The following is a 15,642-nucleotide window of genomic DNA, read 5'->3' on the forward strand; positions in this document are numbered from 1 at the left end:
TCAAAAGGTCAGATATCCGAGCCGGTAAGAAACACAGAATCACACGGTACAACAAATACACAGATTCTTAGAGTAATGGTACGAGGAAAAGTAATTTCCCGCAAGATTAAGCACTAACACGACTTCCATTTTCAGGATTATTCAATGAGACTGATCTTTCAGATAATTTCACGAGGAAAAGAACATTACTTGAAGTGGTCTATACAGCCAACAGCTGCTGCAGTAACTCCGGGCGACTTGTAACAAAAGGAGGGATGGGTTACTGTACCTTTAAGGAAGCGGAACCTTTTGAGGAGGCCAGAGACTACGAAGGAATCACACAGGTAGAGCAGCAGTCCGCTGAACACCAGGCCCTGATGGTCCAGGTTGGTGGAGTGGGGACGAGAGTTGATGTAGCACACAGACACCTGAGGAACAATATAGAGAAACATAAATATTATGATCTGGTGACAATATAATAATAATAATAATAATAATAATAATAATAATAATAATAATAATAATAATAATAATAATAATAATAATAATAATAATAATAATAATAATAATAATAATAATAATAATAATACACTTTATTTGTATAGCACCTTTCATACAAAAATTGCAGCTCAAAGTGCTTCACAGCAGAAAAAAGACAGGCATAAAATGAGCACATAAAGTGCAGTTTTCACATTAGGATCTAGCATCCCAATAGGTAACCTTGTTTATGGTTTGATTCAGTTTTAAAAGTAGACAATAATAAAAAGAGTAAAATAGAATAGACAGAGTAAAATAGTGCAATGCAATAAAATAGTAGAAAATAGTTACTGTTTTAAAAAAAATTTATATCCTCTTTTTCTCCGCCTGATTTTTCTGTGCTTTTCCTCCCATCCCAATTTAGTCGTTATCCCAATTCCCCCCTCCCCTACCTGGTTGTTGTGCGCATGTGCCCCCTACTGGTCGGTCTAGGGAGCCCTGAGGTCTACCACATGCTTCCTCCGACACATGCGGAGACAGCCAGCGGCTCTCTTTTCACCTGACAGCGCGGACTCTCATTGGTGAAGTGTAACGCGTGTCACGCTGCCTTCACCACTTCCTGTCTTTTGCTGTGCAGGCGCCCAGACCTGACCTGTAGGAGTCGCTGTCCACAACGCCAGATTACCACCCATCAACTTCCCTCCAGCTAACTCAGCCAAACGAGTTAGTATGACGGCTGGCCCAAGCCGGAGGCAATGCTGACACCTGGATTCGAGACCGGAGTCTCTTGCATTGGTGACGAGCGCAATATCCGCTGCACCACCCAGCCGCCCCAAAAATAGTTACTGTTTAACAGTTTAAGTTGTCTTTACCTTCCCTGTAATATATATATTGTTCTAACTTGACCTCCTCCAGCATCCGTATCTCAAGTTAAAAGGTGCTATTTGGAAGTTTTTTCCCCCCAACTGTTTGTAATAAGGACCATGTAGACTAAAATGTTGTGAAACAAGCATGCACTTTAATGTTTTAATGACAACCATTTAGACTCTTAAATGGTGCACTTATTTCACAAAATGTGCATGCGGTTGAGTCTACAGTACATGGTCCTCATTCCAAACCATTGGGGGAAAGTCGTACAAAAAAGACACTCCGCGGACGGCCGTCTCATTGGGCTCACAGAACCCCCGAGGCGGGTCTTACCTCTGGGCCGATGTTGAGGTAGCTGTCGATGGACAGCACAGGGTTGGTTCTGTTCCGGACGGCTTTGGGGAACAGCCTGTGGCAGCAGCTCTGCAGAAAGGTCTCCAGCAGGAACTGGGCCGGGGCGGCGAGGAGGGTCTGCTCGCTGTCTGGAGCACACACGTACTGGAACGGGCTGATGGGGGAGGGGTTCTCCATCACCTGTGGCCCGGGGAACATTTCAAGATTGAAATTATTTATTAGGAATAACCCCTTGAGATGTAGTATCTCGTTTTCGAGGGGCTCCTAGTCCTAGAATTTCAAGATTCCATACTTTTTTATATTTATATTGCCGTACCGACTTTCTTATTATATTCCTACCGACCCGATAGGAATTTGTGTTAGTGTGCATCAAGCATGCATTTCATAAAATGTATACAAAATACACCAGCCCCACATACTATATAGCCACATATATACAGTATGTACGGTTTTAAGTGGCAAAGTGCTTTGGAAGAAACTACAGTTATACTGCCTTGTCTCCTTTATATGGTATGGGGGGGAAGGGTTGTCACCGTGGTACAGAGTTCAGGGAGATAACAGCTGATGGATAGAAGCATAATAGTGGATAATAGGAGAAAAACGTTTTTCACATTTTTTTTTTATAAACCTGTAAACATCACAGAGGCAGCGTTGCATTAAAATGGCTTCGTCTCTTATTCTGCATTTGTGACATGCCTGGTGCGCCCAGCATGCAACGCTGCCTCTGTGATGTTTACACGTTTATAAAAATTATTTAAAATGTTTATTAGCAACGCCGAGCTTTCAAACCATCACGTATCTCTGTCCGAAACCCTCGTGCAACTGTGAGTACCTTTGAAATTTCTCTGTGATACTTGTATAACGAACGGTTCGGGCAGAACCAGTCCTTCATGGTAAACCTACGTTGGTTTTCTATGGACTAGGAAGTGACTGTGGATTCACTCTGTGCATCACAGTCACGAAAGGGGCTATGTACAGTGGTGAGTTACACAGTAACATCACATCACCGTAATCAAGTACAGACATAAAAATTGCTTAGACGCATCTTGGCATTAAAACAAAAACAACATTTGTTCCTAAAAATAAAAGCCAAGCGTTATCCTAAGCTTTCTGACCAAGTTGTCAATGTGTACTTTAAAATAGAGATTTTCATCTAACCAAATACCCAAGTACTTGAGGTATGAGGGCACCCTTTCAATAGATTTACCCTCAGATGTTAAAATGATGAGCTCATTAAACAGCTCACAGAACGAGATGCACATAAGATTTCAAGCAGAAATTGCTTTAACTGCAAATGTACTTGCGTTTCCAAGATTTGCCAGAATTGACAGTTTGGAGATGGGCCGGTAATTGTTCAGGTCTGAGGGGTTTCCATCTTTAAGTAGGGTGAGAATGTAGGCCACTTTCCAGATTTTAGGTATCAAGTTGGTTGTGAGACTCAAATAAAAAAAGATGAGCAATGGCAGGAGGAGATGAGTTGGCATTTGAATAGCTGAAAACAGACCCAGCACTAATACAGTGCTTGTTGAACTCAGTGACCATAGCAGCTTTATCCTTTAATTAATCTGAATGAACCCAATCTGTTCAGGGAGGCTTGCACCGGACAAGGATTGTATTTGTTTCCAGAATTTTTAGGGATTATTTAGGTTCTCTGTAGTAGATTTGAAATAAAACTCAGATTTAGATTTTCTCATCAACAATGTGCATTTGTTCCTCTAAAGGTAGTCCAGTCAGCAGAGGAGTCTGATGATCTAGCTTGGGCCCAGGATAAATTTATCTGTATAATTAGCTCTGACAGACTGTCCAAGAACTAAGGATAGTTCCGGCCACTGATCCTGATTTTTTTGATGGGGACATGCTTGTGACAGAGGGTCAAGAATGTTGATTGAACATTTAGTACATTACTTACAGCAGTTCTTACAGGTTCATGTTAAGCCCCTCTTTTCTTCATCCTCCAATGACAACTGTTGCTTCCCTCACGAGGGTGGGTTAATAATTTATTCATGACGGATAGGGCTTTTGTTGAGTTCATTTCAGCCCAACTAGAACAATTTATGGCTATTAACGACTATGGGGAACTATTAAATCAACACTTTGAGAGGCCCTTAAGGCTTATATCCATAGTGCAATGGTCCCCGGACCCCGCGTTGAGCATCGTTAAATCGTTCACAGGGTTCATTGTTCATACCATACCATGAAACCTACCATGTGTTTGGGTTTGACCACAAAGTCGTTGTGTCCTCCGAATGGAATGTGTTTCTTCATGAGGTTGAAGTAATTGAAGCGGCAGAGAAGCAGGCCACTGCTGTTTGCTCTCAAGTTAAAATCCACCTCTTCACAGCTATACCTGCACACACACACACACACACGCACACACACACACACACACACACACACACACACACACACACACACACACACACACACACACACACACACACAGACACAAGACGTTAGGAGCTAGTTTCACCTCTACAATCTTGACCAATGTTGTCTGGGAGACATTTTAACTAAATCCCTTTAGAGTTTTACTGTCCTTCATATGGTGAGGTGTACTCTCTTTTGTAAAGCATGGGGGAAAGATGGAACATCTTGTATGTGTGAACTGTACCAGTATTGATTGTTATGTTATACACCATGGCATTGATTGTTTGTGTATGTAGTGTCTTGCAAATGGGCTGTGCACCTTGGGTACATGAAACTAGAATACAAAATAATTAATCAGCCAATCATGTTGTCAAGGATGAACTGCACTAAAAAAAACAAGCTTCAGGCTTACTTATATATATATATTATATACATTTTTTATAATTTTGTATTATTATAAAAAAAAATCTTTACATGATAAAACCACACAAAAGGTTTCAAAACACAAGCCATCTTCCATGTGCACACTTTTGAAAACTAAGAAAGCCTTTTTTTTGTGCGTGTGGTGTGCTTTCACAACCAAAACACGGTTTACGCTTCAGCTAATCACACTAACACACACAGCACTTCGCTAATCCACCATCATCATCATCACCATCACCATCACCACCATCATCACCATCATCACCATCACCACCACGTACACTGAGTCCAAAATCACAGAATCACCAACTCATTCACTCATCCATCCTCTCTCTGCTGAGACGTACCGATTGAGGTCATACTGGACGTTCTGCGTCAGGTCGACGTTGAGCAGGACGAAGTCGTGGAGGTGGCAGCGGGAGAAGGGTTGTGAGGGCGGCTGGTGAACCAGGCTGCTGCTCCACTTCCGCGTTCCACACATGGCATACTGGGAGATCTTAGGGGTGGCCTCCATGTGCTGCAGAACGGTCTTCAGGGACACGTTGGTGAGGCTGGGGCCTCCTTCTGAAGTCTCACTAAGAGAGGGGGAAAGACAGAGAGAGAGAGAGAGAGAGAGAGAGAGAGAGAGAGAGAGAGAGAGAGAGAGAGAGCAAGAGAGAGAGAGAGAGAGAGAGAGAGAGAGAGAGAGAGAGAGAGAGAAAAAGAAAGAGAGAGAACTCTTCAGTTCCGCTTTAGCAATGAAAGGATGTTTGTGTTTGTATGCAGGCGCAGTAGGCAGCTCCCTATTGCTGAAGAGCAGAGAGGGTACTCGACCAGCCTACCATGGATAAATATATATAATATAAAAATACATCTCATACATGTGCGCATTTAATTGAACACACATACAGTATAAACCATATGCAACTGATACAAGCTCGTCTCAAAACATCATATTAAACAATTTTTTTTAATTTTCTTTAATTTTTAATTATGTTTTGGTAGATTTTTTATTTGTTTGTACTACCAGGCAGTCCGGTAGAGGGAGAGAGAGAGGAAGAATGGGAGACAGAGCGGGGGTAAGACATTCGGCAAAGGACGCCGGGTCCGGGAATCGAACCCGGGTCGGTTGCTTCGCGACGCAGCGCGTTACATTGGTCGCCACTTGGGTGCCCATATTAAACCATCTTTAACAATTACCTGGCGCTGTCTAGCGGCTGCTGGACGTTCCACAGCACACAGGAGTCATCCATCATGACGATGAAAGGCCAGACGTCCTGCCTCTTCACACCCTGCTCCTCCATGCGGTTCCTCTCCAGCTCTAGGTTGTGGTATGACAGCTCCTTGATCATGAACCGAGCCGCACCTTAAGACCAAGACACAACAGCATTGGTTTATGTTTGGGACAGACAGTGTGTAGATCCAAGCTTGTCTATGACTCTGGCCTACAAGAGAGTCCCTCAATCAACAGACAGAATGAAGTGCTACTGTATCTATGACTGTATGGCCGACAAGCACAGGTGGACAAAGTGGTGCTGAATCCTCTTTGGGTGAAAAGGTCATGGTTAAAAATAGGGTCATGGCTGGGGTCAAGGGTGACCATTCTGTGAATGTTTTGATGTTGGGCTGTTAAAAAAAATTCAAAACCTTTACGTATGTACTGTCACAAATAAATTGGGTGGCAGAGATCTAGAATATCACTGCTGTAGGGTGAAGGCCTTGTGTTTCTATGTTTTTACTTGAATTGAAAGTTTACATGGTTCTGTTGTGAGACTAGGTTTTGTGACCCTAAGGGGCATGAAATCCAATCAAAACTCAGTGACAAACTCAAAATGAGGTGCTTTTCTTAAATTTTGGTTTCCCCCCCAAAAGCAGCGCTATGTTAAACTGCAACTGAGAGAAAAGCGTGCAGATGTATTATGACCTCATTCATCCTTTTATCTGATAATCTTCCTTCTGTTTATCCTGCCGCTCTTTGACCTACTGCTCTGTCACTGTAAACAAGCACATACGTGTACTTGAACCCCATCGGTTCATTCAGAGACACAATGTGCCTGATTGGCTTATTCTCAAAATCAGACTACTAGCGCGTAGGCGGTTTCATTCATGATGGCTCCTTCCCATTGGTTACTGCAACAATAACCTTTTACCTGCTGTACACAAACATGACTGATTGTGATTATGATATGTCCTGCACGGTTCCCAGACTACCATAAATCAGTTACTATCTACTAAAAAGGTAAAGTTACTGCGGTAAAGCATACCATTATTCATACAGGACGAATCACAGCAGTCACTTTTATTAGCATCTAGTTTAGCATCTAGTTTAGTCTATTACTGAGCTTCCTCTGTCTGGCGCTGACGTTACAAATGACCACGGGCTGCTCACCGACTCCAGCGCTGTTGAACATGGCGGGCAGGACCAGCAGGATGTGGTTGGGCCAGTACTTCCTGTAGTGAGGCATCTCGTATTGCTTGACCACCAGGATGTGGAGGTGGGCAGCGCCCTCCATAGCGTGGAAGATGTTGAGCAGGCCGTGCTCCTGGCGCCCGGTGGTGGGGGTGAAGATAGGACTCTTCAACAGATCAGGGTCCTGCAGAGAGGGGGACAAAAAGACGAATAGCCCTTTATTCAAACCTCTGTGGGTAACCGCTTCATCATCTTTCCGCGCGAGGATGACATTGATGGAAGACGTTATTATAAGGTGTTTCATTAGCTGCACACACACACACACACACACACACACACACACACACACACACACACACACACACACACACACACACACACACACACACACACACACACACACACACACACACACACACACACACACACACACACACACACACACACACACACACACACACACACACACACACACACACACACCTTGGTGGAGACGAGGGGCAGGCGCATGCTCTCCAGGTGGCTGCCCTGCTGGCTGAAGACGAAGTGCTGCTCCTTGGCTTTGGGAATAATGAAGTGGAGTTGAACCTCCTCACCCAACATGGACGAGCAGAACGTGAAGGCATGGAAGGTGCACTCCGACAGCTAAAACGACACACACACACACACACACACACACACACACACACACACACACACACACACACACACACACAAAAACCATACATAATTAACATGCTGAGATCAAAACATAACAGCAGCACCAAAAAGTAAAAAATAATCTTGTATGACACGTCGAGAAACTTCCAAGGTATTTTGACGAGTTAGAAAACCACATTTATGCCGGTATATACATTTATAATAGAGTGAGAGCTCTTATTTTGAGCTCACTCTGCCCCAAAAAGGACAGACGAGGGCTTGAGACGTTTGCAGTGAACGGTGATGTAATGTAATCCACTCACATGTGTTGCAGGGCTGGCTTCACAGTAGTGGTGACACTGCTCACAGTGGTGAAAGGCATTGTGGGCAGCGAACATACTCAGGCGTATGGACACAGTCTCTCTTTTGGCCGCTGTTTGGCTCTCTTTCAGATTAGGATCTGCACGGACAAATATACCAATCATATCGATACTTGTAGTAATACTATGTGATAAAGATGTTTTAAGTTAGAATACACACATCGTACTTGGACTTTATTCTTTATTTGGATTCCCATTAGCAAACACCAATGGTGATAGCTGGTCTTCCCAGGGGACTGGTATATCCACATAAACATATGTACTACTGAAACAGCATCTACGTACACACATATTTATTCACATGGAGAACGGCAGTCTCAGCTGACCTTTCAAGCACTTTGGCATCTTGTCAGTGTAAACAGGGCTGGCCTTCCTGAACTTAGGTTCCCGAGGGAAGAGGTCAAAGGGCAGCATGCGTATTTCCTCGATGTCAGGCCACATGGTGCTGGTTGGGGTCGCAACCTCCGATGTGTCTAGAGATTTGAAAAGAGAGATGGTATGAGAACAAGAACTGAGAATATGACTCACCACCACGGAGAGTACTTAATCATATAACTCAACTACATTTGACAAAGAACCATATACGTCTCTTTTTTATTTATTCATTATTATTATTCAATTACATTATTATTATTATTATTATTATTATTATTATTATTATTATTATTATTATTATTATTATTATTATTATTATTATTATTATTTTATTATTATTATTATTATTATTATTATCATTATTATTATTATTATTATTATTATTATTATTATTATATTTTTAAACATGACCAACCAATGTACCAATGTATGATCATTCCAAATGGTCTGGATGGTGTGAATGTATGTGCACAGTCTCTACTGTCTTTAACCCTTTCAAGATGTGTACAATCTCATACGTGAGATAAACATTTTGAGAAGTGAACATTCTTAACAACGTCGTCACAATAGCTACTGGCCGCCAAAAACAACCGAAAAGGCTGACTATGAACGTGCACTCCGAATGAACAGTCCTTAGATAATGAGATTCGAACACATCGCTCACCTTCCTCCAGCTCTTCCTCATCGTACACGTCCACCTCCAGCAACCTGATGAGCATGCGGAACAAGATACGTAGGAACTGCAGGTAGGCTCCAGTTTTCCCCACCTAGCAAAGGAACCACAGAACAGAACACAGAACGCTCTGGTTACAGCACAGCGCCCCCTTACACACTTTATATTACATTCTTTATGAGGACAGATATACGCCAGATATCCCACGATTCTTTCGGCTATTGGGTTATTTACTACCTACGTCTATCTGTTTGTGAAGAGATTTATATTTCCTTAACACATTCCCTGCCACGGTTATATCCATCAATGTAGCCTCACTGCCACCACTCTAAGCCTATGGAGATGTTCACCTTCTTTGCAGGGCTATAACTTTTTAAATTGTATTGCTAAATTGACATTACTATGGCCCATCGATTATCTATCGTTCAGGATGTAGGAACGTTATACTTTTTCATTCATAGATTCATCCAAAAATACCTTCTAGAATATAAGTATGTTTTTATCGTTTTCTGCAGTAATTCATAGAACGTGAGTTATAGGCATAAACGCATATATAGATTATCAATTGCCGTTTATTCCCGATACACGCTATATTAAAAAATTCAACTGTATATGATCCTTGTCAAGATCAGTCATTGGCTGGTCGAAAACAGGTTATCCCTACACCTGGGTAAAACCGAAGCTATCCTTTTTGGCTCGGCCATACGACTTAAGAGGTCTCCTGGGTTCAAGGTAGTGGTAGGAGATATCGAGTTAACAGCAAAGGAGGAAGTCACATACTTAGGATGTATTTTGGACAACACCTTATCAGGGGTGAGCATGGCACAAAAGGTGGTCACAAAGATCAATCAGAGAATAAAATGTCTCGGTAGAGTGTCCACCTATATTAACAGGTCAGCAATGGAAGTCCTGGCAGGGGCACTGATCCAATGTCATTATGACTATGCATGCTCCTCCTGGTACACTGGCATCACAGTAGCACTGAAAGGTAGGCTACAGACAGCTCAGAACAAATTAGTTAGAATGATTTTAAAACTCCATCCCAGGACTCACCTTACACAGACACATTTTAACAGCCTCAAATGGCTCAGGGTTGAGGAGAGGGTCTCTCAAATAAAACTCAACATAACACATAGGATACTCGGGAATACTGTCCCTCAGTACCTCAGTGGATATTTTAACATGGTAAGGGATGTACACGGACACGCCACCAGGGGGAGCCCTACAGACATCGTCCCAGTGAGATGCAATAGGAAAATTGGCCAAAACGCATTCCTATATTCAGCAGCAGTACAATGGAATAGCCTACCAATGGAGTTGAAGACCATAAGCCCCTTCTCCACTTTTAAATTAGCTATAAAGAGGTGGATCATAAGTAGCAGAAGCTGGGAGTAGTGAACAAAGGGTTTTAATATGTGTTGTTCCTTTTTTATTCTTTTATTGTCTATAAAATGGAATATTATTGTATGTATTTTTTTGTTTTTATACCACACATCCTGACATACAGACACTACAAACACCCACGTCCACACACCAGTACATAAATCCACTGACACCAATGATGAAGGACCACAATGGAAACAAGCCTATGGCTTTATTGTGTTTTTATGAAATCCTATTGGTAAATGGAGAAAATGTATACCTGTTTTCATATTGTGATCCAATGTATATGTGTGATTTTCCATTCTAAAACCAATAAACTATTCAATCAATCAATCAATACGTTATGCATCATCATGCGCGGATGAAGGGGGAAGGGTCGTTTATAATTCCGTGATCGTCAGTAAATGCTTTATGTAGTATGGGTGATATATTGATCATATCGGTTTGCAGTGAAAAGAATAAACAATTGGGCTGAAAATAACATCAGCGTCCTCTTACCGTGCGTCAATGAGACTGGCGGTGAAAGATCCCAGGTATAGGACGTCGATCGCCTAGGTCCATTTCCGGTTTGTATGTCGCAATAAATGCCGAAATCATATCGATTATTATGTTTATAAATCGATCGATATGTACTATAGTGTCTGTCGGGAGCCTTGCGACAATATCTGATGGTCAGATGAATTTAATGGACGCACAGCAGCCATACCGGTTTACCAGTGTAACTTGCCCGATCATCCACCAGGCGGCGGTATTGAGCCGTCGTTTTTTTTAGCCGTAGGGTCCAGCTGCAGCGCCGGAGGTGTAAATTATGAATGCCATGGCGAAAAAATGAAATATTGATCTCAATATCGCTGTACAGCGTGGTTTGGCAGACAACGCATGGCCGGCAATAACGCTGTACAACAACAACAAAACTGATTTATTTTGCACATAATCTCACACACATCCAAAAACTCGAAAGACTTTTGCACACATTCATTTAGTTGGACAGTTATTGAGAGATATTCAAAATGAGTTTGAATATGGGCATCCAGTGATGTCATCGGGGACATTGAATCAAAGTCTTGTGTTAATTACAGCTCCATGAAATTATGCAGATGAAAATAGCAATGCCTTGTCTTATAGGGACTGCTACCTTAAGATTTCATTGAGCTGCAATTAACACAACACAAGGATTCAATGTCCCAGATGACATCACTGGTGGCCATATTCAAACTAATTTACTCTCAATAACTGTCAAACTAAATGAATGTGTGCAAAACTGTTTGGAGTTTTTGGATGTGTGTGAGATTATTATGCAAAATAAATCAGGGTTGTTTTTTGGTGAAGTCCCCCTTTAATGATTCATCTATACCAAGGTATGTGATTCATTGCATTATTTAATTATTATACCTTATTATATAACTTAATAATATTATTATACCTCATATTGTAACTTATTATGTGTGCTGTGTTACCTGAGGAGGTCCACTGAGCAGCAGGCGGCGTGGATGGGGCGGAGGCGGAGATTCATAATCCGCATGGTGCTGTCTGGCTATCGTCCACTTGCGGTAGAAAAGGCTCTGGTCTGCCCCCTGGAGGTGGTGGGTGACGAGGGGCCTGAGCGGGCTGCTCCAGGCCACGTCCGCGTGCGGCAGCAGGGCGAAGGAGCTCAGCTGGCTCCCCGACTCCCCGGCTAGCAGGTTATACGCCGCCCGCGACAGGATGACCGCGCGCGGCGACACTCTGGCGGGCCCCCGGCTGGACTGGGTGGACTGGCTGGGCTTCTGGGTGGAGGAGGAGGAGGCGGAGGAGGAGGAGGAGGAAGAAGAGGAGCTGGAGCAGAGAGAAGGAGGCGGCTTGGAGGTTTTGGAGGGGTTGGTGGGGAGCTGGCTGTTCTGCGAGTCGCACTCCTGTTTGATGGCTTGAGGCAGCGTGCCGGCCCCTCTGCTGACGACGCCCTCCATCGGGCAGGAGGAGGTGGACGGCCTCTGCGAGGAGTCAGCCACATCTGAGGAGCTGACGCCGTTCTCTGCCAAGGAGCCTGCAGGGAGGAGGTGAGGAGAGAAAGAAGTACTGTATGAGAAGAGGTGTTAAGAACCTTGTATTGAGGGCTTACAGCCAGCCAGAAGCATAGTGCAGACATATAAAAACACATTATTCATTGGTTACAGACATATAAAATGAGCATTAAAAAAGATAGCACAGTTTTAGGATTTAACATCCCAATAGGCCTCTTTGTTTACGGTTTGATTCAATCTTTTGGGCTAAAATGTGTTGTGCATGTCATATTATCACATGGTGTCCTGATGGGATCACAGTATATGATCAAAGGAACCTTGTTGAAATCTCCAGCAAAGTTTAATTTAGTAATAAAAAAAAAAAATACATTATACACATTCACTATATAAATCATGAAATAAATGCCATGAAAGATAGGGGTAAATGAACCCTAGCTGTTAAAAACGTACAGTAGCTGCTTCCTCCTGTGATACAGCAGTTCTAGGGATGACTCACCAGACACTCGAGTGGCAGCACTGCCATTGCTCTGCGGTCTCTCCAACTCGTCTCCATCGTTACAGATGTGGGTCTTCTCTCCCTCCGTTTCCCGGGGAGGCGTGACCTTCCTGGGCTCCTGCACCACCCGCGGGGACACGTATGTGCAGGCCGGGCCGACCTCCTGCTCCAGGGCTGTCCGCGTTAGGTAGCTGGAGTCGATCAGGCGCAGGTCGCTGTACTTCAGAGACCTGGAAGGGTCACAGTGGTGGAATATGAGTCAGGGGAGATCGTCCAAATCGTATAACTCACAACTATACAGCACGTATCTACTGCATCTATATGTATCCGTCTCTGACCTTGGGAAGGTCTCTCCGAGTGGGTCTTTCCCTGTGAGGATGACGATGCAGGGGAGTCCTTCCAGATCCTCGTAGGTGTGAGGGACCCAGTCTTCACTCTCACAGCCTCGCCAAGCCTGCAGCAACACACATCATGCACACAGGTCCTTTTACAGAGCGGTACTAGCTTTCTAGACGAGCAAACATCTATCCCAATACTGAAGAAAACAGCTACGCTGTTATGGCTTTTTACTCGCTCATCACATTCAGCATGAGAATATCCTGTGTACCTTTAATCTTTTAATTTCATTACACCGACACTTCTGAGAGACAACATTCTTTTTTAATAAATTGCACATCTAATCTAATAGAAATAATAATAGAAATAATAATATATTTGATTTGTAGTGCGCTTTATAGTTGTGGAGCAAATAAATAAGAAGGGCTAAAACTGCTAAAAGAACATAAAATGTGTGGAGCTAAAACTAGATAGAAATCAACAAAAGGCACTATTAAAAAGGTGAGTTTTGAGGCCCTTCTTAAAAGCATCCACAGTCTGTGGTCAGGGAGAGGTGGTCAGGGAGAGCATTCCACAGACTGGGAGCGGAAGAGCAAAAAGCCCGATCTCCCATAGTGCAGAGATTGGTCCTCGGGCGCTGGAGGAGGTTTGCCTGGCCGGAGCGGAGATGTCGTGAGGAGGAGTGAGGGGTGATGAGTTCTTTGAGGTAGAGGGGGGGGGGGGGGGGGGCGTTTCCACAATATTGCATTCTGTGTGCTCTGAGCTCACCCTGAGGCGGTTGGCAAAGTGTCTGGGCAGGCTGAGCTCGGTGGCAGGGCTGCCCAGCAGCACGGCGAAGCAGAACTGAAGCCCCAGCTTGTCCCGGACGTCCTCCAAGCGCTCGCGGGCCAGCATGGCCAGTTGGAGCGAGGGCACCCTGACCAGCAGCATGTGCCCCCGGCCCCGAGACCCCTCCCTGCACGGGGCACTGATGAGGTCCTCCACCATGGCCAGGGTCTCTGGGGTGATGTGGTCCCTCAGGGAAGGGGAGGAGGTCAGGGCCATCATGGCCTCTGTGTACTGCTGGATCAGTAGGTAGCTGCGGATCACCATGCTGTGCAGGTGCGGATGCCTGGTGCGGAAACAGGAGATCTCCTTAAGTCACTGTGTGGTTTCATAATATTATTTCTAAAACGCCCTACAATAAAAACTGAATTAATCCTTTGCAGTGTTGCAAGGCACATACATGTGTGTTTCAGTATAAGTATATTATATAATAAGTTATAACGTATTGCCTGAACAAATCCAGAGAATGTACTGTGTTACAGCTTTGACTTTAGATAACAACCTTTGCCTTAGTAAATGTCAATGACCCCCTCCATATACTGACCTCTCCAGTAGGGTGTTGACCATCTTCTCAAAGGCGTCGTCACAGCGGAGTATGGGGCTGGCCACACCCCACTTCAGGGAGCTGCTGTAGTCCCTCAGGCCAAAGTAGGCCAACTGATCTGGAGACTGCTCCCCCTGCTGGAAGACATGGGAATCAGACTCTAAATAGGCTGTCCTGCCTCAAAAATGGATTTGTATCATTCTTCTCCCAAGATGCACTGTTTCTATTTGATCAGCCCGTGGAATACACTGAAGTACTGAAGGTTAGCCAAGAACATCAAATCAATCATCTACAGCATTTAAATAAAAAAAATATTATCTCTTTTTCTCCCATCCATGTAATTACATATAAATTCCACTAGGTGGGGTAGCTATACCGTGAGGTGTCCACTGCAAGCTACGGAACCACACAGGGACTTTTAAGCAGCACTCACCAGGCTGTCATTGTAGGGTGGCCAGTGGATCTCGTTGTGGACACTGATGCGTGACTGGCGGGTCTGCAAGGTGAACGGGTAGCAGCTGACCTGGAGCACCAACAGGTTCATGGCTTCCAGGACCTCCTGGCAGTTCACCACCCTGTCAGCCAGACCCTGCAGCTCCCCGTGACACACTGAGCCCGACAGGGCACTGGAGAGGGAACAAGCGTTCAGATGTAATACTACTGCATTCATACACAAGGCCCGGTACAGGTACGAATGAAGTGGTTGTGTGATATCGTAACTCAACGCATCCTAAATCTACAAACAAGGAAGGGTATATATATCATGGCTGAACGTACGGAGTAGAGCTTTGGTCGCTCTGTCCTTTCTCTCACGGCTTCTATAAAGATTTAAGGCATTCTTTCTTTTCAGTAGATGAGTGGTAAATGGTAAATGGTGCATTTATATAGCGCTTTTATCCAAAGCGCTTTACAATTTTGTTCCTCACATTCACTCACACATTCACACACCGACGGCGGAGGCAACCATGCAAGGTGCCAACCTGCTCATCTGGAGCAATTAGGGGTTAAGTCTTGCTCAAGGACACTTCGACGCGAAGTGAGGAGCAGGAATCGAACCGGGAACCTTCTGATTAACAGACGACCGCTCTACCTCTATATGTATATGTATATGTTGTGTCTGTCCACTATGTTTGTT

At 44.0% G+C, this 15,642-nt stretch overlaps 1 protein-coding gene across 1 annotated transcript in view; it reads right to left on the minus strand.

Moving 5' to 3' along the window:
* greb1l (GREB1 like retinoic acid receptor coactivator) overlaps positions 1 to 15,642 on the minus strand; it is a 50,152-nt gene that overhangs the window by 2,909 nt on the left and 31,601 nt on the right. The window contains exons 17-32 of the mRNA XM_084327818.1: positions 14,941 to 15,133; positions 14,508 to 14,644; positions 13,907 to 14,249; positions 13,141 to 13,256; positions 12,803 to 13,032; positions 11,764 to 12,329; positions 8,915 to 9,017; positions 8,202 to 8,348; positions 7,819 to 7,955; positions 7,340 to 7,501; positions 6,836 to 7,040; positions 5,647 to 5,812; positions 4,815 to 5,042; positions 3,883 to 4,024; positions 1,657 to 1,857; positions 269 to 407 (exon numbers count right to left, since the gene is read on the minus strand). Of these exons, the coding sequence (XP_084183944.1) occupies positions 269 to 407; positions 1,657 to 1,857; positions 3,883 to 4,024; positions 4,815 to 5,042; positions 5,647 to 5,812; positions 6,836 to 7,040; positions 7,340 to 7,501; positions 7,819 to 7,955; positions 8,202 to 8,348; positions 8,915 to 9,017; positions 11,764 to 12,329; positions 12,803 to 13,032; positions 13,141 to 13,256; positions 13,907 to 14,249; positions 14,508 to 14,644; positions 14,941 to 15,133 (3,215 nt within the window). The remainder of the gene's footprint in view (positions 1 to 268; positions 408 to 1,656; positions 1,858 to 3,882; positions 4,025 to 4,814; positions 5,043 to 5,646; positions 5,813 to 6,835; positions 7,041 to 7,339; positions 7,502 to 7,818; positions 7,956 to 8,201; positions 8,349 to 8,914; positions 9,018 to 11,763; positions 12,330 to 12,802; positions 13,033 to 13,140; positions 13,257 to 13,906; positions 14,250 to 14,507; positions 14,645 to 14,940; positions 15,134 to 15,642) is intronic.

Source organism: Notolepis coatsorum (genome assembly GCF_963971535.1).
Source record: "Notolepis coatsorum genome assembly, chromosome: 13".
Classification (NCBI taxonomy): domain Eukaryota; kingdom Metazoa; phylum Chordata; class Actinopteri; order Aulopiformes; family Paralepididae; genus Notolepis; species Notolepis coatsorum.